General features: G+C 38.9%; 1 protein-coding gene across 4 annotated transcripts in view; it reads right to left on the bottom strand.

The window, feature by feature from the left end:
- PIGN (phosphatidylinositol glycan anchor biosynthesis class N) overlaps positions 1-26,686 on the bottom strand; it is a 100,745-nt gene that overhangs the window by 59,650 nt on the left and 14,409 nt on the right. For all 4 annotated transcript variants that reach the window (XM_039721942.1, XM_039721933.1, XM_039721950.1 and 1 more), the window contains exons 2-9: positions 26,307-26,567; positions 21,959-22,080; positions 20,750-20,848; positions 15,934-16,040; positions 9,912-10,036; positions 8,315-8,445; positions 4,578-4,694; positions 625-665 (exon numbers count right to left, since the gene is read on the bottom strand). In XM_039721942.1, coding sequence (XP_039577876.1) covers positions 625-665; positions 4,578-4,694; positions 8,315-8,445; positions 9,912-10,036; positions 15,934-16,040; positions 20,750-20,848; positions 21,959-22,080; positions 26,307-26,533 — 969 coding nt within the window. In that variant the 5' untranslated portion in view covers positions 26,534-26,567. The remainder of the gene's footprint in view (positions 1-624; positions 666-4,577; positions 4,695-8,314; positions 8,446-9,911; positions 10,037-15,933; positions 16,041-20,749; positions 20,849-21,958; positions 22,081-26,306; positions 26,568-26,686) is intronic.

A 26,686-nucleotide genomic window follows, 5' to 3' on the forward strand; every position in this document is an offset into this window, starting at 1 on the left:
AGGAAAACTATTTTTTTTTTGTAGTTTTGTACTAAGGCTTTGCTGAAAGCACTTGATCCAGAATATTCCCAATTTGAACCTTCTAGCATGAGATTATTTCCCTTATTTGAGTAGGTTTGGAGTCTGTTATTCATATATTGATTTTAGTAGGATGATGAAGTACCAGAGTTTTAAAAAAGCTTGACTGATTTAGGATCAAAGGAAAAGTTGTTCACATCATTTTCTTCCTTGACAGTACTAATTGTCTAAATTGCAAAACATTTGGGCCACAATCACAGATGAAAAACACTCACAGTTGACCACTATAGCAAGAAATGGTTTTGGTTTTGTGACAGCAGCTTGGGGGACCTGGTATATTGTACTGCACTCCTCCTACAGCCACGTGGGATCACTTAAATAAATGGTGCAATAATGCATCTTCAGGAGAAGTTGTGCATACAGCTTGTTGTCACATGTCAACAAGCAATTTAAACTTCTCCTCATATTGTTATTGTGGTTCCCCTTTCTAGGGAAATGGTACGTTGGTGTGACCATTCACTGAAGTTAATAAATTACTTAAATTATGAGGTTTGTGTGATTTAAAGGGGAAAACTTATGAACGAATAAATTAGGTGTGTTTGATACCTGATTGACATCAAGCCTCTTCAAGTTCTCCAGTTTCCATTCTGCAAGAAACAACAGAGCACCTGAACAACTGATCTACACAGATTTGAAAGGACAGTTCAAGTTCAGTTGACATTTACTATCTTGTTGCCATTTCCTGTAAAGTGTTGATACTAAAGAAAATCATGATCTTACATGATGATGCTAGCTCAAGAAGGGTTACAGATGGAACTCAACAGGCAGAAACAACAAAATGCATTCATTTCAGTTCACATTTTCTTTTATCCAGCAGGATAAATTGCTGCCTGCAATTGTGACCTAGATCTGTAGAAAAAAGGCCAAGGCTTTTATTTTTTTTTCAGCGCATTGATGTATACCTCCTGTGCCAACTAAAAGAATCAAACTCTGATTTAGGAGATTTGTAGCATCTCTTCAACAGTTTGTAAAAAAGGCTAATCCAAGGTCCTAAATACACTGGTACAGCGTGGTACAAGCATTAGATACTAAAGCTTTGGCACATCACACAAAAACCTGGTTGAAAATTATATTTTCCTGTTCTACGCTGGTCTCTAAGGAAATAAAGAGAAAATTGCCTGCTTTCTTTGGGGGTGGAGAGTTATTTAAAAATAGAGTTTAGCAAGGTTTGGTTTTGGTTTTTTCTTCCATACATCTGCAGTATTGCACACACCAAACATATTTTCAGCAATTAGTTCATACCACTGCTACCTTGAGGGGTCTGAGTACAGGTCTATTGTTATTTGGTCCCACAAGCATCCTGAAGAGCAGACTTGTACTTTAACAGTAGTGAGACAGCTAAGGGGAGTTAAGAGGAGTTCCCATGGCAACACAGGGGAAGTATTAGCAGCATTAATCACCAGTTCTGTTAAACTCACACCAAAAGGTACAAGTTTGCTTCCTTTTGCTTCCCAAAAAAGGAAATGGATTTATATTTCTAGAAACAGACTCTTACCCATATTTCTATTATATAAATGAACTGCCTGTTTTCCCTTTAAATAAAATTTTCCCAAGAAAAACATTGGAAAACTGTCTATGCACACACAAAATGTGCCTAAGGTAGGAAGAAACTGTATCTCTGCTAGAGAAAACATCTCTTTTTGTTAAAATTCTTCTCATCTCTGCATGCCCTACTCAGATATTCCAAAATTCAGAATTGAAGACATCTGCTTTGGACCAGCAGCCACAGGACACTGAGCCCAGGAGCTCCTAAGGACTGGGACATACAGACTGGCCAGTCCAGGCTGTACTCCCAGGAGTGAGGCATCTTGGCTGTACATGCTGCCCACACTGGTTCATGATTCCAGCTCATTGTCTGGGTTTCCTGTACAGTGCTCAGCAGTTTCCCACCCACTTTATAGAGAGATTTTTTTGCCTTTATCCTGCCCTGCTTTTACCACAGCCCACTGGGCTGTCACATGCAAACCGTCCAGGCAAACAGCAGGGAAGTGCCAGTTCAAAAAGAGGCTGAGGATGAGGGTACACAAACCAAAGAAAATCTCACATAAAACCTCATGGAAGCCAAACTAGTGGAGGGTACACTGAGCTCCATCAGCTGTGCCAAAGCAGGCTGAGCCCCCCACAAAGCAGGTTTGTATCAAGCACCCCACTTCCTGATGCTGCAGGAGGCTGTGCATTCACTCACAAGTTCCTCTGGGCTTGTGCCCCAGGGCCAACCATCAGCCTCTGAGGAGCTAGAGAGCAGTTCTGGATTCTTTCTCTATGAAGAGGAGTCAAACTAGAGGCCAAATGGGCAATAGCACATGTTGCCCACAGGAGGCAAGGCTGCCATAACAAATCTTTCCAAGAGGATTGCATGAGCAGGCCTGAGGGAAGGCACAGCATAGGTGATGAGGAGAAGGCTGCCAACCCAGAGCAGATTCTGTGCCCTTCTGGCCATCTAAGGAGCACAATCATCTCTCTGTGACAAACTGGACAGGCTAAGTCCTGCCTGTTGGCACTGCTTTGAGGGGTATGAACCCTCCGTGGCAACAATGAGAAGGAAGACAATTCACTGAGCTGCCTACAGCCTGCTTGCACTGAACAGATCACAGGAAGTTTGTCAGCATTAGAAACGTTCTGTCAATATTTCCATAAACACTTGGAGAAATTAGAAAGGATTGTCAATAGATGAAAGAACTTGAACATTGGAGCGTGCAACTGGAAATGTAAGCCTGACACCTGCATATATCAGTGACACAGTAATCTTGAACACACCCTCCTCCCCTGCACAGTCACAGCTGCAGCTGTATGGAGCAAGAAAGACAGATTCAAAGAACATTTCAAGCTTTCCTTTTATATGCTACCTTTGTGAAAATATCTGGGATTGTAACAATGGAGTTGCAGAACTGTATTGAACTGTGCAAGTGCTAGGCTCTATTTCAACAATTCTCTCTTTACTTCTAAGCTATGTAACCTACCAGAAGCTCTGATGCACTACCATAGAGTCCCTTTTTAGAAGATAATTATTACTCAAATAGAAATTCAAACTCCCAAGATACTCAGAGTGTCTCAAACCTCCAATACAGATCATCCTCGACAATTAAGAATCTGTAAGGTCTAAACAAAGCAACAACATGCTTGACAGATGCAAAGCTAGTCAAAAATGAACAGAGGAGTTTCTGATATTTGCTTTGGTGTGCTTGGTTTTTTGGGTGGTTATTTCATTTGCTGGTTTTTTTAACCATTCCAAGGAAAATACAAAGCAGGCACAGCAGGGTGCAAATGTAAATACACATTGTATTTACTCTAAGTAAATACAATGCCTAAGAGATGAGGGCCATATAGCTTTCCCTATTGTGCACCTGGGAGTCAGCTCAATGCACATCTTTTTTGAAATCTCTCATATCATTTTCATCATGATTTGAAGTCAGATGCTGAGGTTGCACTAAAGCTGCTGACAATCAAGGAAACTGACAGAAGTAAAATTCAGCTATTATAGATCAACACTTAGATATCAAATGTTCTTAAAAGTCTAGCAGATCAGCCATCACTGACACCAAAATCAGTTGTTTTATTCAGTTTTCTTTTTTTTCCCCTACAACTCATTTTCAATTTTATCACAGATGTCCCATTGTTTTATAGCAGTAGTTAGGCACAAAGAGTGAAATGTTAGCACTATTTCTGAAATTACCTAATCTGTTACCAAATACCTTCTTGAGAGCAGGGTGGAGTTAAAACCTCAGGGCTGAAGTAATTTTTGCCTGTTTTCTCTAATGCACCTTGACAAACAATTCAATAAAACAGGAAGTCATTACCTCATTGACCATGAGCAACAACCCAAGACTCAAGGTGTCTTAAGAAACAGAGCAGGCCACAAGAATGAGGCACATGAAAGAGGACCAGCTTGAATAATTTAATCACGTGTGAAAGTTTCTCTAACCCCACTGATATTTCAGTAAGACAGTGTTTACTGCATTATGTATGTGAAATAATAAAAACCCATTCTTTTAAAAAAGTTTACTCTTAAATTAGAAATGGGAAAAATAACAGTGAAGAATCACAGTTTTTCATAGAGAAAAGCTGTTTACATTTGCACAACAGCTGCAAGGATGCGAATGAGACAAGACAGCCCCTGGAATGTCCACAGGGTTGTGCTGTGAAGTTAGAAAGGAGTCTTTGAACTTATCAACTTATGTTTCTGCACTAATACCATTCAACATCTGGGAGTTAAAAATTAAGTCTCCCGGAAGGAAGTTCTAAGAGCATGAATAGCCTCCTGTCAACAAAGAGAGAAAGTCTTCAATTCTATGATTAGAAAAGAAAACTGACTGATGTTGCCTACCCAGTTTTGCATAGCTTCCTTAGGTATACCCTGTCACCTTTTTCCTTACACATCACACAAAGCAAATCACACTTACTGAAATAGAACAGAAGTTAGTGAAGCTCAATGGGTATAAAGGTTAAAAACATCTCCATTTCCACCAGAATATTTCACTTAAGTCTTATATTTTACCTACCTTTCAAAAAATTGTCTTCAAAGACCTGGGTTGTAACTTTCTGTGGATAATTTACCCCAGCACCCCAAACAATCAGTGGTGTTAAAGTTTCTGAGGGATGACCAGCTCCATGGGTTCCTAAGATACAGCAAACAAGAAAAAGAAAAACTTTAAGACATGTGCTGTAAAAACAAACAAAATCTACATGCAATAAAAATATGTACTAAGCTCTTGATACAGACATACTAAAAGCCTGTTAGAGACAACCTATTCCAGCTTCATAGCTTATTTTTACGTCACTAACAATAAAGGCTACATTCAAGTTTCACGTTAGGAAATCAGTATCAGTTAAGACTAAATAGATAGAACTTTTTGTATTAAAACCTCCAAATTTTTAACATACAGAAAATAAAGCCATAGTATTTTTAAAGCCTTAACCTATAGAGGAGTTACCAGCTCAAAACACGTACACGTGCTTATCCTGAGCATCTCCATGAAACCAGGAATGCCAGATTTCAGTAATATTAGGCACGTGAAAAAAAACAACCATATACAACTGACCTCTGAACAAGAATTAGACTTCCACTTCAAAACCAGGAAGCAACATGCATTGCAACTGTCATCCTTCCAACAGTGCCAGAAGTTCATTTCTAAGGTTTTAAAGTCTAGTAGCACATTCCTTAAAAATTGATAAAACATTACTTTCTTCCCTGGGGAAACAGATTCCTTCCAGCTTAACATATCAGCCACCAAAACCAGGAAGGTTGAAAGCTATGACATCTCAGCAACAGTTGTACTAACGCAGGAGCCACAGAAGCTAGAAAGAAATGCTGGTCACTGAACCCAGTGGGTGAGGTACCAAGCAGTGAGATAACCCAGCCTCAGAGGGAAGGGCTTTGTTATACAAATCCTATATGGGTCCCTGCATGGGCTACAAGATTGCACATTTGCCTTATATTTACAGACACATGCTCTTCCCTGTCCATAAATATAAATTTTTAAAAATACAAAGGACAGACAAAGCACACTATTGTGCAACCTCAAGGCTATTCCCAACATCACACCTAATTCTGTCCTTAAAACAGAATGCGGCACAGCTGAAGAGCCAACTTTGCTTACTTTAAATAGCCCAAAGCTTAAGAACATACTGGTCTAGGAATTAGATTTCTGATTTTTCTTGGTGGGCACTCTCTGGGCTCAAAACCAGCAACATCTGCTCTTCTTTGAAAAACTTGGGAAAAAGAGCTTACAGAGAGAGCACTTCCTGTATCTTCCACAGACCAGGGATTATTTCTTATATCAGTTATATTCTTATTACCGCAGGAGGAAAAGCGATATTTTGGTGAGTTTGCATTTTAGCCAAGCCACCAGCTCCATCAGCATTTCACTGAGATTCTGCCTCTATGAATACTTTAAGGCAGATAGAGCTGAGAGAGGCAACTGTACCCACTCCCTCCCTGTTATAAAGAACTGTTTCAGTTCTGATCTGAACAACAAGAGGGGAAGAAAAATAATTCTTTTCAGCTGGGTCAGCTCCAGGTTCTACCTCCAGCACTCTCCAAACAGACTTTTTAGGGAAAAGCAGGAAAAAGGTGCTGTTGTTTAGCTGTCTGTTCCATAGACCAGCACACCACACAGGTACTTGTGCCAGGATGGTAGCAGGAACAAGAGGCCAAGGTGAGTGTGGGTGAGGGTGGTCAGCAGTTCCATCTGACATCAATTTAAAGCAAAATCATGGGGTCAGACTGAGAAAGCAAGTGACTTGATTGGTTTTTGCCAGCAATCACAGTGTCTTTGATCATACCTAATTCAGATCATATTATTTTCTCTAATAGCCCCCCCATCATGCCAATCTTTCTTTTGTTTGAAAACTGGTGCACATCCCATTCTGTAAATAACCACTGAAAGGCTGCAGCAGGGGCTAATACTACCAACCAGCTCAAATTAAAACCCCTGAACTATCCTTCAGACAGCTCACAATAGGCCTGAGCAGAGCCTCTGGGTTTGCTCTCAGATTCACTGAAGTCACCTTCAAAGCTATTATCACTTCTGGCACAAGATCAAGCTTTTCCTTCAAGACAGAAAGGGATTATAGAAAATGATGACAGACCAGTGGTTCTCAAAGCCTGAAGAAGTTACTCCTAACACCTTTTATTCCCCCTCTAAAGGATCCAGTGCACACTGAGAACACCCCTGCAGCTCACTCTGGCAGCGAGGAAGGCCAACAGCACCACAGGCAGTGTTAACAGGAGAATGGTACAGAGAAAGGATTGTTCTCCTCTATTCAGTACCTGTAAGACAACCTCTAGACACTGGATCCAGTTTTGGGCTCCTTTGGTACCAGAAAGACACTCATCATCTGGAATGGACTCAGTGAGGAGCACTTGCCATGTGGGAAGCAGCTGAGGGACTGGGGCTTGTTCAGCCTGGAGAAGAAATAGCTTTGAGGAGAACAAAGCAGAGCAGCCTGCCTGTGCCCTGCTGGGAGGGGGCTTGAGAGAAGATGGAGCCACAGTGTCACAGTGGTGCACTGTGGGAGCACGACAGAACAGGCACAATTTGACACAAAGGAAGCTCAGATCGCAGATAAAGAAAACCTTTCCCCCTCCATGAGGGCAGGCAAGCAGCAGAGCAGCCTGCCCAGAAGGGTTACATAGGCTTCATCCCTTTGAGGTTTTAAGGACTCTCCTGAATAAAGTCCTAGCATCTCTGTCTGATTCAAAAGCTAAGCCTGCCCTGAGCAGGTGGTTGGACCTCCTGAGATCCTACGATCATATATATAAATATGTATATACATACACCCCTTCCTAATATAAAAATTATGAAATAATTTCTTCAAACATACAAAAATATAGAATTAAAAATTCATTGCAAGACACAGTCAGCTCAACAATAAATATTATTAAAAACGGACTATTCTGCAAATGAACAGATAGTAATTAGGCTGATTACAAAAATATTTGTATATTTATGCAATCTCTGATGACAGAAAAAAAATCTGCAGCCCTTCAATTGAAAAACTTTAGGATTTCACACACAGAAAGATGCTGACTGTTGTTTTGCCATGACCATGCCTGGAGCATGGTTCAAAAGTATCATAGTTAGAACTTAGCACTGCAAACTTCTCATCTGCCCTCAAAGCATTTGGCCACTGTGGCCATACCCTTCACAAGTCTCCCCTGTGGGTATCAGCACAGTTGGCCCCTGCCTCCCTCTCCTCTCAGCTGTACTCTCAGCTCCTTCCTCTGTCTCCAGCACCAGCCTCCTCTAGAAAGATCACACAGCAGTCCCTTCCTTTCTGCTGTGCTTAAAAGGCCAAAATAAGCAAAAAGATTCTGCCCCCCTCACAAAACCTCTCCCTGCATAGTTTTTCACCAGCTCCTGGACAGATTTCCCACCTTTTCCAGGTGCTTTAGAGCACCAACATAAGAACCGAGTCTCCCAGCGGGGGCTGGAACAAGGTCAAATTTGCTGCTGGCAGCCAAATAACACCATCCCCTTCTGCCTGAGGTGGTTTTCTGCAGCAATCTTTATCTCTACTAGCAGTCACTGAGGAAATTAAGCTTTAACTTAGTATCTTTTTTCTGTCCAGACACTGAATGCAGCTGTCACAGCAATTTGCATGGATTTTCTTACACAAGCAACACTTAGGATACCAAATCGAAGCAGGGGTTCCAAAGCTTCTCATGGGACAGAACTCTCTAATCACACACCAGATGCCCATAAACTCAACTGACTCAATATTTAAAAAGACTCACCCCAATCTGTCATTCCATGGTCAGAAGTCAAAATAAATGTAGTCTTTCCATCATTTCCATAAAAACTGTCAATCAATGAAGCAATTTCTTTCACACCCTCATCAACTTGTTTAATATTCTCCTGATATTCCCTTGAAAAATAGGAAAAATATGTTACATTCCAGGTGGCTCTCACACTTGGTATAAAGCAACTTATTCATGGTCATAAAGCCTAGTCCTTCGAGTACAGACAGCTTTAACCTCAAATGAACATTAAGCTAACAAAAGGCTTCCTAAAGGTAAAATCTCTCCTCCTCCGATTCTTACTGAGATCTTAAATCATTGCAGCACAGTTTGAAGATTACTGAAACCACAGTTTCAAATGGATTTATACTTCAAATCTGACCTGTCCTTGATATTAGACTGTAATTTTACTACTCACAGCTGCCAGGCAAGTTAAGCAGAATGCCAAAACTACGGAATTCTGGAAAACTCAAGCACCTTAAAAGGTAAGTTGCAAAAATTACTTTAAACTGGTAATTAAATGGCAAAGAAAGATCTCACCAAGAGTGTTTTGAGATGATTCATAGATCAGGATAGACTCCAGTTTTCAGGAATAGAGGCTAAATAAAAAACCTGTATATTTTTAGAAAAAGTGATTGACCACGATTGACTTTCAGGCAACTAACTTCCTATCTGTTGCTAAAGTCAGTTTTAAAACTTACGGAATTCTGGAAAACTCAAGCACCTTAAAAGGTAAGTTGCAAAAATTACTTTAAACTGGTAATTAAATGGCAAAGAAAGATCTCACCAAGCAGTGTTTTGAGATGATTCATAGATCTTGATAGACTCCAGTTTTCTGGAATAGAGGCTAAATAAAAAACCTGTATATTTTTAGAAAAAGTGATTGACCATGATTGACTTTCAGGCAACTAACTTCCTATCTGTTGCTAAAGTCAGTTTTAAAACTATGTCTTAAAAAAAATAATAAATGAACATTAGACATACAGCAAGTATGAACTTTAGAATGATGCAGGAAATCAGAGAATTTTAAAAGTATGCAAGGATCAAGAGAAAGACAAAATCCTGCAAAGCAGGATGTGAAGAAATTAAAGTTCACACAGAATAACACACTTCAAGATGAACTGGTGATGAGAACTGTTAATCTAAACTCTTCTCTTTTTCAAAGTGTAATAGGGAAAGCCAAAACATAATGCTGGAATTTTCCATTATTGCTGAGCTTACTGTTGTCTATAAACTCAATTATATCAGTTCAGCAGTGGGGTTTCTGAAGACTGTATCCATTTTATATTTAAAACTGCATTTCCTACATATCCTCTAGATTATGTATTGGCTGCAACTAAGAAAATTGCTAAAAATCAGATCTGAATACAGAAATATAACCTGACATACCGTATAGAGCAAAAATCTGTCATTTCTGTAGATGGGACCTTAAAAAACAAAATAACCCCAAACATTCAGAACATAGGTGATCACGGTAACATATATGACCCCCAATACTACAACTCTTGTTTCTGCCTTGATAAATTGCACTGTTAAAAAAGTCACTATATGCATTTAAAACTAATAAGAAAGATATGCTTAATATCTCAATTACCTCGAGTTTGGCCGATGAGCATGTCCATTGGTGTCAATGCCTAGCAAATGCAGGAAAAGAACCACTTTCTCTTCATTCAGTGCAGAGAACAATGTTTGATTGCTTCTGGAAGAATTAAAGAAGCTCTGTGGAATGGAATAAGCCATTAATACATTAATCTGAGTAAAATGGAAGAAGATAAGCATCTTATTAGAATTAAAACACTGCTGTTTCTGTGTCAAAATACTAGTAGTTATTAGAGTTTAAAAAGAGAAAAAATAATGACTTCCCAATTAACAGCTTGGAGGACAGCTACTATCAGTAAGGTCAGTTCACATTTTCAGCTAATCTAAGACAACATTAACATTTAAGTGTTCTTTTGTTGTCTGAGGGGCTTTTTTGTTGGGTTTTTAATTTGTTGGTTTGGTTTCATATGGAGGTTTTTTGAGTTTGCATAGGCAAAAATACATCATTCCTTCTTTGCCTCCTGTATAGGCAAATTGATGAACCATTCCTGAGTGCCACTTACAGCTCACATTCCTATTGATTTACTGAATTTAAATTGGAAGCAAAGGTCTCAAATATTCTTGCTTTGGAAGCAGGATCTGCAAGACTGAAATACCAAGCTACAATTTGTTTGCAGAAACTAAATAAAAACAGAACAAAACATGACATGCTTTTTAAATACATGAACTACAGAACATACATCTGCCTTGCACATGTCCTACTTAAGCATCCCTGAGGCAGATGCCAGGGGAGAATTTTCCCCTTGGACTGAATGAGTCTTGACACGGCTGTTCTGTGTTAGACCAGCCACACTGCAGCAATGCAAAATGCAGGCAGACAGCTATTCCAGCATCAGCTCCTTAGTAAAAGCACTGCCCAAGGAAACAAAGTTGGGTAGGATCTTAGCTCAAAAAGCATCTAGAGAACCTTTCAGTACACTAACATAAGTGAGTGTCTTTGAACTTCATGCAGGAGTCCAAGGAAAATGCCAGTAGAGGCAGGGAAGCATTTCTCACACCGAAGGACAGGGCAGTCCACCACACAGCTGTGATAGTGATGGATCTCTTAAAATCTAAAGCTCATACCTTGTATAAACAACAGTCAGTGTACCCAGAGGAAGACTAAAGTGGCAGTAAGGATACCATAGTGAGCTATGCCAGGAAACCATGGCAGTATGCAATTCCACTTTTCTAACTCCCTGAATACACACAAGCCGCATGGACTAATATTTGTATGCTCTCAGCTTCAGCTCTTGTCCAAACAAAATCATGACCAAAGTCCGGAGATATTTTAAATAAAGATACAAGAACAAAATCCGATTACATTTAATAGCAATATAATTATTTTTAAGGAGATTTTCATTTCCCACAGAGATCCGTCCACCTGCACATATTTGACCACTGACTGAAGAAGCTTTCCAGAGCACACCAATAATTTGCAGGATACAATAAAGCTGTTTCCTTAATTTTAATTAAATAAAAGGAAATCAAAACAAAGCATATCAAAACAGACAAACAGGAAAACTCCCAAAATTAAATCTTAAAATGTAGATCAATATTAGGAGGCATATGTTTTTCTATCATAGAATGATAAGAATGATAAGCAAAAGAAATCATTCAGAGGAAGGCAAGGCCTGAGCTTCTCCTAACCCACCAGACAAGTCCCCACGATATAGCAAAAGCATCCCACTTTCCCAGTCCCATCCACCTCATAAGCCAAAGCAGCAGCAGCCAGAAAAGTTTGCCTAAATCCTGACCAATTACAAACGAGAAGACAAAAAGAAGATGAGTGCAACCTAAGATGTGACATCTTTTCCCAGAGCAAACAGCAAACTTTATCCCATGAAACTTGAACCAAAATGGTTTACTGAAAAAAAATCCCAAAAAACAACAGAAAACTCACCTGGATTGAAGGCTGATAAAGGTGGTGAGTTAGCAAGCAGGTACCAAACACACTAAGGGCAAAAATCACCTTGCTCTGGATATCACTGAACTATTTGTTCAGAAGTATCCTTGTATCTCCTTATAGCCTGCTAAAGGCCTCTTCTTTTTGGTACTCAGTGTTCACAAAACTTGAGTCCTACCTCTACTCAGTATTACTTTCCAATCCATCACTATCTTCCCGTCCCATTCTTTTTTAGTCTTTCTTCCCTTTTATTTCTTCTATTCAGTAATATTGCCTCCACTGTATATGTAAGCTGAAACTCACCAAGAAGTTTCAGGGACAGCAGTAATCAATTAAGAGGCGGAGAGCACACAGTTTTTCCAGGCTCAAGAAAAAACAGCTAAGGAGAAGTCCCATTGCTTCATAAAACCATCTGCCATGAGGGTGAAGGGAATTTCCATCCTCTGATTGAGCCAGACTGATCAGAGGGCCTCAGAGATGACACAGGGGGAAACTCACAATTTGGAAAGTGGAAAACTGCAGCAAGACACAGACACTTTAAAAAAATTATTTGGTAAACCATAACTATAGCCAGATATTGGAACAGCTGCTTAAAAGGTTTGTCCTTGGAGATGGTAAAAATTTGACTGGGCAAGGCCTGAGCACATTGCTCTAACTGAACCTCCTTCACAAAGGGAGCTGGACTCAAGACGACCACAGCTTCCTTTCACCTTTCTTTTTAAATTAATTCTGGCAACCTTCGTTTGATATTGCTCTAACTGAACCTCCTTCCTTCAGGAAGTCTAGACTCAAGACGACCACAGCTTCCTTTCACCTTTCTTTTTAAATTAATTCCGGCAACCTTCGTTTGATTTTCTTGCAACTAACAACAAAATAATGCACTGGTTATAACTGATATGCAACTTAATGAGATTAGCACAAAGTTCCCCATCTACAGCAAGCTGTGAACTTGATTATAATGTAATACTAAATGAACTACTACAATAGAATTTTAGTTATAACTATGTCAAATCTTGATCTAATCACCTTCCCCCTCTGATGGGAGAAAGCAAAGAAGAAATAAAGACTACTTAGAAGGTCTAAAAAATTATTTACAAGTGTCTGAACAAAATACAAACTTTAAAATGTTAAACATCTAAGTAATTGGGGACTTTTTGTTCCCTCAAACAGTGTCTTCCATGGAAGCATGATTCTTTAGTAGAGCTGATAAACTGTTGCTGACTGCATGTACTAGAGAAACCAAACTTTTTCCTTGCACAAAGCTCCTTAATCTAGGACAAGTTAATTTAATTGGCTGCTTAAAGCCATGCACACTGATTTGTCCTGATGGGAGAGTTTAAATAGCTATGCCAGTTTTCAGATGTAAAACAAAGTACAAAGCCAGGACAAACATATATGCCAGGTTTGGATCCCTTGAGCATGATCATACACAAGACACTAACACATTTTAAATGAACCATAAAACCATTGCATTGCTAATTAGAGCAGAGCTATCTGTCTTGAAATCCACTGGCACAAATCAACATCCAGTCACAGCACTGTCTGCAGAGCTTCAAAGTTTAACATAATTCAGTTCTGGACTCCGTCCACCACCCTGCACAGAAAGGACAGTCTGAAGGCTTGGGTGGCCTTTCTCCAGCAGAAAGCACACAAAGGAAGAATGGAATACTGTGTTCAAAATGAGAACAGAATAAAGGAAAAAACCCACACTTTTTTTTCCCATTAGTTAATCTAGACTCCCAGTATTTTGCTCCTTAGTTTCTTAGCACAGACTCAAACTATGATTTTGATAAAAGTTATTTTACTGAGAATCATAGAGCCACATTTCAGTGATTAAGCTCCAGTCGTGCTTATTTTGCCGTCTTCTTAAAAAAAAGAACCAACAAAAAACACAAACACACCAAAGGAAGCCCCAAACAACCCAAAAACCAGAAAGAAACCATAGTCCACCAAGGACAAGAACTATCAAGTGTCGTACTTTTCTTCTGCTCATTATTTAAGCATAGATACAAATAAAAAGTAGTTAAGAGTTCACTATGTCCTGATGGTAAGTTACTGTTAGTTACCATTTTGAAAGAGAACAAGCAATTTCAGAGTGCCAGCACTCTGAAAAGCAGCCCAAACATAAGTTTGCCATTCTTCATTTTAACCCCATCGTTTTTTGGGGCAGAGGAAAGCACAAGTGGCCCTCATAATGCTTGGGACCTGTGGACTGCAAAGTAGAGAGGTACATTTGGTGGTTTTTGCTTCCTAAAGAGGAAGAAATCCAGGGACAAGGTTGGCCAACATATGAATTAAACAATATATTGTTAAATACTTGAGATAAAATACAAAGAAGGAAAAAAGAGAGTAGGCAAAGCAGAATTTAGATTCCAGCATACTGCCACTCCTACTTATATATATCTCACAAGCACAGCTGAAAGTTGTTTGAGCTATAATAGAGTGACCTTGGTTTCAGTAAGCCTCAAGTTTCACTCTCCTGAAGCAATTGTTGATGTGTAGTTGAAGAGATGATTAATGGAATGTGTGGCTTATGCCAGTCAATCAAGTCCTATCCATCCACAGTAGGGAATTTAGATGGGCAAAATAAGTCTTAAAATAATGGTGCTGGCTCCAAGGAAAAAGTAATCAGTAATGACATATATTTTAAACATATCATTATAGCTTGAAAGGATAAATGCCATTAGGTGTTCTGAAGCAAAAGAAAGGTAGTACCACCCTCATATACTTGTGCAGCTTCAAATGACAGCAGGGTGCAACTTTATGACAACAGCTACTGAAGTGTAACTGACAGCCTAATTTGATTTGTATTATTCATATGCAACACACAACATGGCACAAGTGCACATTCAGGGAAATGATGGCACTTAGAAAAAACATCTTTTCACCTGCAAACTCTGAAAATCACTTCCTTTGAAAATTAGCAAACTCTAATGAACTTTTCCACCCTATGTCACTGTTTAAAGCAGAACTACCTTTCACTTTCTAAATAGATGATGATTTGGTTTATTGATTTATTTTGTTTTTTGTTTGATTTGATTTATGCTGGTTAGCTATACTAATGCATACAGCCCAGAGATGTTGTGAAAAAAAGTTTTAAGTCTGAAACTCCATTAAGATCATTATGAGATCCAGAAAGTAACTCACTTAATTGCTTCAGTGATACAGATATTTATACACCAATGCCGACTACCAGAATTTCTTAATCCAGAACAAATGAGGTAGCATGGAATAACATAAATAAAGGAATTAACAAATAATCAGAAATCATGTGCCTTGGAGTATTAACATGGTGAGAGTGTCACAGAAAACAACAGTCACAAACCAGCACTGACCCAAGTCAGCTGAGCAGAGCACCACAGGAACAAATTGTACAGCTCCGGGTCCTAAGCTGCCTCCACCTCACACCCTGTCCCCAAAACAAACTGTGCCTGCTCTGGCAGCCACAGCACTGTGTGAGCCACAGCAGAAAATCAGAAGCCAGCTACATCTATCAGGAAAAGTCACACAGCTTGACAAAAAATAAGTCCATAATATTGCTTATTTTGCTTTCATAACAAAGACTTATCATTTCTATCATGCTGCAACAGCTGTTACAAAATCCTTAACTAAATGCATTCAAGATCTTAAAGGGTCTATAGTACTCCAAGATGTGTGTCACATTATAGGCAAACAAAAAGCCAAGAATGTTTTTATAGGGAACTTTTATTAGTATTAATTTTTTAATTAGCATTGAATGACAAATACTTCCTTTAAGCATCTATTACACTTGTCATGAAAGTTGACTCAAGAAATTTTTATTTCTGCATTCAAGATCTTAAAGGATCTATAGTACTCCAAGATGTGTTTCACATTATAGGCAAACAAAACAAAGCCAAGAACGTTTTTATAGGGAACTTTATTAGTATTAATTTTTTAATTAGCATTGAATGACAAATACTTCCTTTAAGCATCTATTACACTTGTCATGAAAGTTGACTCAAGAAATTTTTATTTATGACTCCAAGTGATAGGTCTTTCAAAACTTTCTTACTTTCTAGATCTCTGATACAGTGTTAACAGGTTCTGTGATAAAGTTAGCATGCAACTGTGCTTTTTATAAACAGGTAGCATAAAAAGATTCTCTGCTTACCTTAACATGATCAAAAACCCATATGTCAAGCTTGGCTGCATCTTCTGCTCCAAAGTCTTCACTTTCTGCTGCATAACAAAACGTATAAACATGATCTCCAGTAGCACCTGCAACAACAATATAGATGGCAAACAAGACATGAGATTTTTTGCCTTTCTCACAGTCAAAAATACTTTCTTGCACAGGAGTAGAAACCTACCAAAAATCATGATCCTGAAAGAAGTCAAAGAAATTTTATCCTTATTTTAAACTTTCCCATAATTAATCCTTTTTGGAAGCCTGGATAACATTTTACCTCATTAGCTTATCAGTACCTCAGAGGAATGAAGAACAATGTTATCCAGGATGCTCAGGCAAGGAAATAAAATGTGGAAAAGCAGATAGAAGAAAACCAAATCCCAGTTTAAGCAAATTAAATAGAATTTGGTTTTGAAACAAAGAATTTCACAGACAAACTTCTAACCAAGGAAGATACATATTCATAGTCTCATTTGAACAAGTGTTTTGGGGGCAGGCTGTTTAAGAAAAATATGCTCAGCTTTTGGTAGTTCAACTGAATCTTAGAAGATAATGCCTTATCCATGAGGTCTCTTCCACAGGAAAACATATCACATATAACAAATATAACAAAGGCATCAGGAGGGTTACTGTATTTCAATTCCAGCTACCAAAGGCCCAGTGGACAACTTCAGGGACAAGATATTCAAAGTCTGCATCTTTAAAAGAAGCATCCAAAACAGAAAAGGGAGAACTACTCGACTATGTTCAGTCACAAACTACAACACAAGGGCCACTGATGTGCAAACACAGCATCTGGACAAGGCAACTCCCTTCTCTACTCACTGAAAAGGGAGCAAAGCAGAGAAGGGAGGGGTTGGGGGGAAGACAAAGAATGGCAAGAAATTCAACTTCCTGAAGTCCTGAACCGATTTGAAGCTAGGTGAAGTTTAATTAAACAATTCCATCAATGGCAGAGCTGTTACAGCTTAGGGGTGCCATTCATACTATGCCTATATAAACTCCCAGAGGGGAAAATGTTCTTCAATCAGTTGATGACCAGAGAGAATATATCCAATCTGCTGTATGTCACAATTATGTAATGCAGTTGTGTAAGCTTCCAGGCTTGTGAATGAACCAACATCCCAGGATAAGGCAGCTGCTGAACCAAGATAATGTGGAAACCCACACAAAGGGATGCAGGTATTTCAGGCCAGGAAGATGAAAGCTGGCACAGATTTTCTGATGCAGCTCTCCCCTGCGCCTCTGGAGATGTTACTACTACTTATAACACAGAACACTCACTGCAGTTCTCAGCCTAAAAGAAAAAGAAGAAAATACTGCCAGGCATTAAAAGTGAATGCAGGCATTCCAATCGGTGGACAAATGAGTTGAAAAGAAGAAATAAGTCCTGTCCATCACTGCCAGGATGACTGATAGTCTAAGAGGATAGAATGCTGTAGTGTTTTTCCACAGTGTCACAGCAAACCTGAGGAGTCCTTCCTTGAGAAGTGCCACACTAAAGAAGCTAAATGACAGCACAGTTTGCAGAAGAACAAAAGAACACATCTATCACTTACCCATTTCTAATTTCTACCAAAGCAAAACAAAACAATCCACCCAACCCTGCACTGCTATAAAGAGAAATGGTGGGAAAATGAAGCCATACCAGGAAAGTTTTGAAAGTGCCTGCATAGCTCATAGAATAAATGTTTCTTTTCTTTCCTTTTTTCTGTTGTTTTTTGTTTTGTTTGTTTTGGGTTTTAGTAAGAACTTTTCCTATGCAAAATGTTAGGAAATATTTTAGTTCTGTTGCTTGAGGGGACAGGCAACAGCATGCCAACACTTTTTTAAAGTCTGGGAATGAGGAAGCAAAGATGGATAGAGAAGTAGTAGAAAGTTAGGGATGAAAACATCTTTTAGAAGGACAGAGCTCTGCTGGGTTTGATGATGCCATTACACTACGGGAAATAACTGGAGGTAGCAAAAACTCCCAAACAAGATACCATCTATTGCTTTTGCTCTCTTCTTTGCCACTGTATCTCACACTCAGCAACAATATGCAAATTTTTCCTAATATGCAAATATTCGGATCGGGATGAAGTTATCACACTCTTAAAATAAGAATTATGTCCTGCAGAAAGTCAATGTCTCGCTCTGCTAGTGGGGCAGGTTGTGCCTCTGACAAGTCTGTCATGGGTCAGAGTCCAGACCAGCAGGAGAATTTGCCAGCAAATTTTGCAGACACAAAAGAGGGTAAAAAAGGATGAATACACGAAGACAGTCAGACACTGAGCAGGACAGTGTGTGGTCATCAGAGAGCTGTCATCAAATACAGCCATGTGAGGGGTGTGAGAAATTCTGCATTGTTTAACAATAAGAAGATTGAGAGGTCTGTCTGTCCAGAATAATCCTGACAATGGTTTGTCCCAGTTGTTCCCATGATCTTGATGATACCTTTCTTCATACTCAAGGTAAAACAATGACCCTAAACTTTCTGGAAGCTTCCAAAAAAGAGAAGGGGAACCCATGAAACAAAGGGCAACCTGGATGTAACAAACTAGTATTATCTACTTCCCCTCAGAGAAGCAACACCCTCAGCTCCTTTTCCAGCACAACATTGTAATACACTCCAACCCAGACCACTGACAGAACAGTACAGGGCTGGATTTTTCAGGTCAAACCTCAAATCCTGGCAAGTCTAGAAGAGAAATTCCAAGTTTTAAGGAAACAAAACAGGCATTTTCAAACCCTGTTATTTTTAGATTATTTCAAGGTTATAATCTAAAAACATCACAGAAAATAAAGTTAAAATTAGCACCATGAATTTGTGTATCTTAAGTGAGTTTAACTATTAGAAACAAATACCTTTTGTTTCTAATAGCTAATAAATTATTAATAGTCAAAAACCCCTTTTTATCCTGCTGAACATACAGAGGTACTTCAGACATTTTCCTCAAACCGAAATACTAATCACACAGCCATTAAAACTTTGCCAAATTTATTTTGATTTCTTGTATCTCTATTTTGATATTTTAAAAAAAATCTGTCATTTTTTAACTTCTAGAATTCTCAACTATTTTCTTGAAATATATATTTTATTACAAGAAAAGTACCTAGAAAAAATAGACAATGACAGGAAACAAAGGATTTTTCTATCCTTCCCAAAAGGTAGTAGGTGTCATATTGTCTTTATGCATAATCCAATGCAAGTAGTGAAACAGTAAAATTGGAACATATTGGCATGACAAAATGTACACAAGAGTCCTGTGGCCTCAGTAATTTGCAACATGAAAAGAGAAATTGAGCTATGTGTGCCCCTATCTCCTTCTTGGTTTTTTTTTTTAAAACTAAAGAACAAACACTTGATTCCTTTGCCTTCCATACTAGGAAACTTGGCCACGTTGAAAGAAAGGCAACTATCTTTTTCTAAAAGAAATTAATCTATCCTATCATGAAATCATGATTCATGCTCTGACACAGCATCTACTTCTCAGATACATTAAACTTTGCCAGCTTTGGGGGATTTTCTTACCCCCTGCAAAAGGAAGCTGCATTTGCATTGTTGATACCACTCAGAACAAGCCATATATATAGAGAGTATTATCCTTGCACATCTCTTCAGATAACATCAAAGCTGCTCACAAGCCCTCTGCTTATCATCTTACTCAAACAAAACCAGTAAAAAGACAGGGCTCTGGGAAGTTCTTGAATTCCCCAAATATTTTCCCAAGAACATATCCCTTAAAACACAAATAATCTGTGCAAGGGCAACTACCTTTCCCCTCTCCCCACCACCATCACACTATTTCCAAATACAAGCTGTAATCTGAGGTCATGGGAAATTATCAGGAGATATTTTTACAGCTCATCATAAATTCATGAGGCTTAAGCAAAGAGCAGAAAAGAGGGGCGTGGGGGGGAATGTCAGGATGTGAGGGGGAAGAGACATGAGTTCAGAAAGAGTTCAAGAATCATCATGAGAAATATGATGTATATTTTCTCTAAACCAATATTACATTCCGCTCCTATCCTGCCTATCCCATTTTTTCTTATTATGTGTCAATACCAATGCCCAGAACAGAACAGCAGCACATGCCCTTAGCTTGTCCCCTTTTCACTCAAGTCTGTTTATTCTGAGATGATGTGAAAGGGTGCATATGTACTCATTCTTCCAAGAAAACAACAATATTAAACTTGGAGAACCTTTAAACGTTTGAAGCATTGCTCAGCAATCTCTGCCTGCTCAAACACCAACTGCACTGGGCTGACAAGACTTTAACACACTGCACACCACAGGCAAAAGACCTCAGCTTCAGGAACAGTACCAGGAAGTTCTTGCTTGCACACAGTTCTTCCCCTGACATATTCATGTTTTGAGTAGAAGCAGGATAAGCCACAAGAAGCTGCTTCTTCAGCTCTGACACTGAAAAAGCATGGCTGCAATTCTATCTCCCAGCTCACCAGAAACTGCAGGTTTGAAGAAAAATCTCAGCTGTAGGCTTGCAAAACAAGAGTTTTAAACCTCACCAAAGAAAGAAATACTACGTCCTTGTAACTAAAGGTGTTTTCTTTTAGTGTACTCACAAAATTAGCTAAAGTCTATTTAAATAAATGAGTAATAAAGAGTGATATCTTCATCAAAAGCCTACTTCTTTTCCTCTACCCCATCTTCATTTCACAATCCAGAAATCAAGTATACAGAAATACACAAACTGAAAATACTTTTTTTACCTTCTGCTCTAACTCAAAAATGCTAAGTGTGTATATTTTACTACCTGATAACTATATGTTAAAGATTCATAAAATTAAGTCTTACCTTTTGCAAACATTGGCAAAATATCTGGGCTTCCCCAGCTCCAGGTATATTTACTTTCATTGAAAACAGAGTCAAATTCCACTGGATTCTCCTTCCATCCTGTTAAACAAACACACCTGCATTTAAATGGCATTGCTAGAAGATCTTTGACTGCTAAAATTGATAGTCCATTCAAAATGTTGTGGGTTCTTTTTTATGTTTCCCCTAAATTATTTCACAATTAACTCAAATTTGTGCATCTTGATTTTAATTTCATTTAAACATCTATTATAATTACTCCCCCATTCATTATGGAGTGAGCTGAAAACCCAGGCCAATCTCATTATGCAGGGTTTCAAACAAAGCACACAGGTTTGTTTACCTTCTAAACAGTTAACACTTGACTGAATTCTGCATCTCCTATTGCCTGAACTCAGTTTTTGGCATTTCAGGCAATAAGATACACACTTATATATTTCCAGAAGCCATGTTGTATTTCCTCACAATAAAACCATCAAGATTCTCTGTTTCCATGAAAAGGCACTTGACAGAAACATGGAGTTGCTCTTAACTCAGTATCCCCGCCAATCCTGCATTTGTAGTTATTGTCAGAAGGGAGAATGTTTTCACGAGGAACATGGACAAGATCAAGTAATTCCTCTCATCACCCCTGTCCAAAACCAGCACACATGACTAGTGCTCAGGCCTGGAAGCCTGGGGGAAGGCAGAGGAGCACACAAAAGACCAACTCAGTTATACAAAGGTTTGTTCCACATAAATAAGCCCCAAACACTCCGTAAAAGCTCTGGACAAAACATGGGCTTGGAGCTTTTACTTTATTTTGCTCCAGATTCTCCAATTCAAGCTAGCAATGGTTCAGCTGAGACACTGCAGTTAATTTCTTCTTTGCAACCTCTATTCAGCCATATCCTAGTGCATCCCAAATGATAACTGAAAACTGTTACATGAAGAGGTGAGGCCGTAAGATGCTTCTGCTTTTAGGTTCAGGCTGCTAAAATCAACCATACTAAAAAAATATTAATTTATGTAAGCTATTTTCTTAGATATCAATATTAGGATTTGAAAATCCATCCAAAATTACTTTTTTCAATATCATCTTGGCATACAAACTACAACACAGGTATTTATCAATAATCACCCAGAAACCCAGCACATCGGTGAAACACTGTACTTTGGAGGACAACATTCAAAGCTTTAGGACCAGCCTACCTTTAGCAACTGCACTGACATCTTCATAAAATCCAGCAATAAGTGCAACGTGCCCTGGCCTGGATTCTGTTGGGACCCGGGTGTGAGAGATTCCCCAGCTGCCATTATTCTCCAGAATACTCCTGAAAAAAGGATTCAAGGCAGTTAACTTTCATGACTTGCCAAAGTCCAACAAATTCCAGACAAAAAGAGTGACAGGTAGATGTGAGGCAGGAAATGCAAAAAAAGCCCCAAAACCCAGACTAAAACAGATTTTCACTACCACCTGCTGTGCAGCAAAACAGGCAGAACATTAACCTACAAGCAGCTCTATATTGCAACATCACACAGAGAACATCACACTTGTGGCCCATCAGCACTGCAAACAGATGAGTTCTGCTGGTGTTCCAATACACTTAAAATTAACATGCTATTTTTTTCTGCTGCTTTCCTCTTGAGCTTCCCCCCCCCACCAGATTGTTTCTGCCTGATGTTACTCTTCTTTGTTCTTTCCATTTAGCCTGAAAGTGTCTAATTCAATCTTACCTTACTTTCTAAATACACTCAATTATAATTAGCTTTTGTGACCATGTCTGGCTTTATCTGTACTGAATCTTGGAAGCAGCATTAAGAGAATTTGAACCCCACATAAATCTAAGGTGCAAATAATCTTGGCAACAAGAAGAAAATTTAAGTAAACCTTGTATCTTTTGCAATTACACTGAAGTGAAAGAGAATTCTGTGCATGCACCACATGCACAGAAACACATCAAGTGTCTAGGGTTTATGCACATACAGCAAATAGTTACAACAGATAAAAACCAAAGAAAATAGAGGACAAAGCCCAAGCATAAGAAACAGCCTCATAAACTATTCTCATCTGCCGAAAATCTGAACAGCTGGAGCCCGTCAGGAAGCAAGAGGTGAGTGTTATTATATGCTGTTTTCTTGTCTCCATCTTCTGGAAGAACAAAGATTCACTGCTCACTATCAGAGCATAGGAAAAAAAGAAGACAAAATACAACAGGACATATCTTTTACTGATTTTTGGGAAAAGAACAGCAGAATCTTCTAGAAAAAATTCAGAGTTGTTTTTAACAGTCAAGTTGCCAGGAAATTAAATTTTGTTGTTAATGATATAAGCTACCAAATTTGCTATGTATGTTTTAGTCCAAGTAAACTCTGAGTTCATGCCTTTAAACACCCTAAAATTTCAGGCTCCACTTCAAGCTTACAGCACTTACCATTTGTTTGGGTGTTTTTAAAATTCACCTTAGACCTCACATCCTCAGAATTACTTGAAAGCTCACAGAACTACTTGGAATAGCCCAAATACTACACTGAGGAATATGAAGGTATATAGAGACATACCTCTCTAATTTGTTATTCCTACTATAACCTCAGCTAGGACATAATGCAAGTCGTACTAAAAAAAGTAATTAGAAAAAAGGATTTATGTATTCGTCAAAGTGGTTTCTTATTTTCCTCACTACAGTCTGATCAGGATGTATTGCACTAACATCCGTGAAAGATTTAAAACAAAAATAAAACTCTTGCAGATCTCTTCAGACTTACATTGTAACAACAGGTAGAAAATTGATTTAATTAGAATTTTATTTCTATTGAATTGGAAAGTAATTCTTTACCTTCTCTTGTCAACAATAGGAGGACTTCAGGATCTGATGTGAACAATAACACATACAAGGCAGAAAAAATGACATACAAATTTGTCATTTACCTACTCAAAATTCATTTAGATACTTAGAATGACTTCAAAGCCTTGTACTCAAAAGAACCACTGAAAAAAATTAATTTCCATGACAGCATAAACATTAGCCACCCATAATAATAATAATGTTAAGTATTAATATGATATAGTAATATGGCTGAAACATGACAGGCAAGGAAGAAAACATCTTCCCTGAAATCACTACTGCAGCAATTCAGATCGCTTACTAGCCCTCACAGCTATGACAACACTGCTGAAAACCAGATTTTTCATTAATATTGTGGAAGACTAGGTACTTGGCATACATGTATTATCCAACAACCTACTTCAAACCTAATGGATATTTATTTTTAATTCTATGTACCTACTAAAACTTTGCTTCTTTTAATAGCACATTGCTACAAGAATGGCTCTTGCTCACTTAAAGACAATCTTTCCTCATTAACAATGCAGTAGTTCCCAAGGAACTCCACTTGGATAAGGCTATCATCTGGCTGTTATGTTGCCCACTACTATAAAGCAGGTAAGGGACTGAACACTTAGAACTTAAGAATGAACATGCAAAAAAGTAAAACTTATATTAAATTGCATATACCTTGAGTTAGTATTATTGAAAGGAACGTTCAGACAGTAGCAACTTGGCAGAATAAAAAAGGAAACACTTTCAGAAACTAATACATGATCTTGTCAGCCTGTTAACAAAGCTAACTTATGGAAGTTGTGCAGCTCAAAGGTTCAGGAACAAACACTGAACCTGTTGCTTCAAAATTGTGGCAGCTCATGCAATAGATCTGAAGACATGCTCTGGACTGCCTGATCCTCCACATTTTAAAAGGCACAGCATACTGCCTGGTTTTTTCTTTTCACCACCTCTCACATGTACACGCTCACACACATATGTACTTCTATACAGAATGAGAGATAAGGAATTACAGATGGCACTTCACACCTCTACTGGCATTTTCCTCCACTCAGCAACCTACCGGCATCTTTGCTTGTTACAAGGCAGTTCTTCCCTTCCATTCACCCACGTACTTTCAGCACCATTGACAATGCTTTAGTTCTACAGATTTTGAAATAGAAAGTCACTAACTCCACAAACACAGTCAAGCAGAGAAAGCAAAAGTGACAATTTTCCAGCAGTAGACAAGCTAGTACAGAGTTTACCTTTTTTCAATATAAGCACAATAATGCTGTGTTGTCATCTTATTACAAAAGCTCCACACCTTCTTGGTGATTTCTCATGGGCAGCTCCTCACAGCACTGACTCCTTCTTCCTCACAGCACAGCCAACAAACCCCATCAAACTTCTGGACCAGCCAACCTGCTCTTTTATAGTACCCAGGCCTGTTCCTAATTCTTGGTAATTAGCACAGCTGTAACTCCTTAGGTGTGAGATTACCTTCACCACGATCTCTATTCTCCTACATTCCATCTGTCCACAATGCTGAGTGGATAAAACTTAAAACCTGAAACCATTTAGTAAAAAAAAAATCCTGATTATAACTTTTTCCTGGCCACTGCTCACCCCTGCTCCCAGTGATGGGGCCATTATAGCACTCATACCTTGATGTGCTGGTTGGTGGTCCAAAAGACCAACAGTTTTACTGCTAAAAAAAGAAACTGCTCTGGAATAAGTGTGAAGTCTGCTGCTAGAATACAACATGGTAAGCTCACACTGATGTGGCAGACACCTGCCAGTGGCAGACGGCACCTTATAAAAACAGTAACAGCAGCAGAGGGAAGTACAAGTAAGCCCAAATTGGTTGGCAAGCAACGTGGAAAGGACTCCTCACATTTCTGTACTACTTTTGCAGCAGCAGACTGCAAAAGCCCTAAGAGCTTCAGATGACTGATTATTTGGGTTTGCTCTGATATTCAAGCCCAACAATTATATGATCACACAAAAATAGCCTTATTTAATACTGCCTTTTTTTCAGTCTAGAAAATTGTCTTATGCTCAAATAATCACCCCGGCATAAGGAGACAGGGAAAGTTAACAAAAATTATTTCTAAGCACACAAGGATATGACTTTAAACACTTTTTTAAGCAGGATTTCTTTTTCACAGCCTTAAACTAAATCATTCCTTTCAGCAATTAGACACACACTGTAGAGAGTACAAGGGAGGCAACAAGGTCATGCACACAGGAAGGGTGGAATAAAGAGGAAGTGGCAGCCTGCTGTTAGATCTATTCAGGACATCTCTTTTAATCACTCCTTAAAAAGTTTTGTCACTAGCTTAGAATTAGAAGCCAAGCACATTAATGTACTACTACTGTTAAACTGAGCATCCAGGAAGCAGTTTAAATTAGCAATTGCCAGGCTTCAGAATTGATACCATGCTGATGTGAATGGAGAAAGTTCACTCCCCTCTCAGTTACTGGCTACCTGTAGAGTTCAGGGGACAATATGGACTCAATTTACACTGTCCTAGTTTTAGTAGCTTTCCTGACAAGGGACACCAACCCAAGCTCATGCATTTCTGCACAGTGTAACACTGCAAAGTTGGTTACTTCGAGAGCAGAAGGAAGGCAGTACTGAAGCCACACGACTGTTGTTCTTCTTGTTCTTTTCCCAACATTGTGTAGAGCTGCATCCAGAAGCAAAACCCTGTAGGTCAGCACAGTTTTGGGCTTACCGCAGGTAAGGTGCCCGGGGTGTGCCATTGCTGTCCAGCTCATACAGAGAATCTGCTCGCAGGCCATCAGCAACAAAAAGCACAAGACGCTTTGCCGGAGGCGGCAGCGGAGTCTGCTGAGGTGTCATTCCATGGACGAGGGGAGAGCTGAAGTAGATGTCAAAAATGGAGACCAAGAACACACAATGCACAAGGATCCCAGCAAGAATGAAGACTGGTATATCCATGGCAGCAGCCGGCTGGCAAAGGCAAAGTACAACACTAAGAGAGAGGAAGAAAAATAGAGTTAGGCAGACGAGACTTATCAGAATCAATATTTATTTCATTTGTTATGGAATGGGAACAACAACCACAGACATCCCCAGAATCCATAATCAATT

This window comes from Passer montanus, unplaced genomic scaffold (genome assembly GCF_014805655.1).
Source record: "Passer montanus isolate IOZ18808 unplaced genomic scaffold, ASM1480565v1 scaffold107, whole genome shotgun sequence".
NCBI lineage: Eukaryota > Metazoa > Chordata > Aves > Passeriformes > Passeridae > Passer > Passer montanus.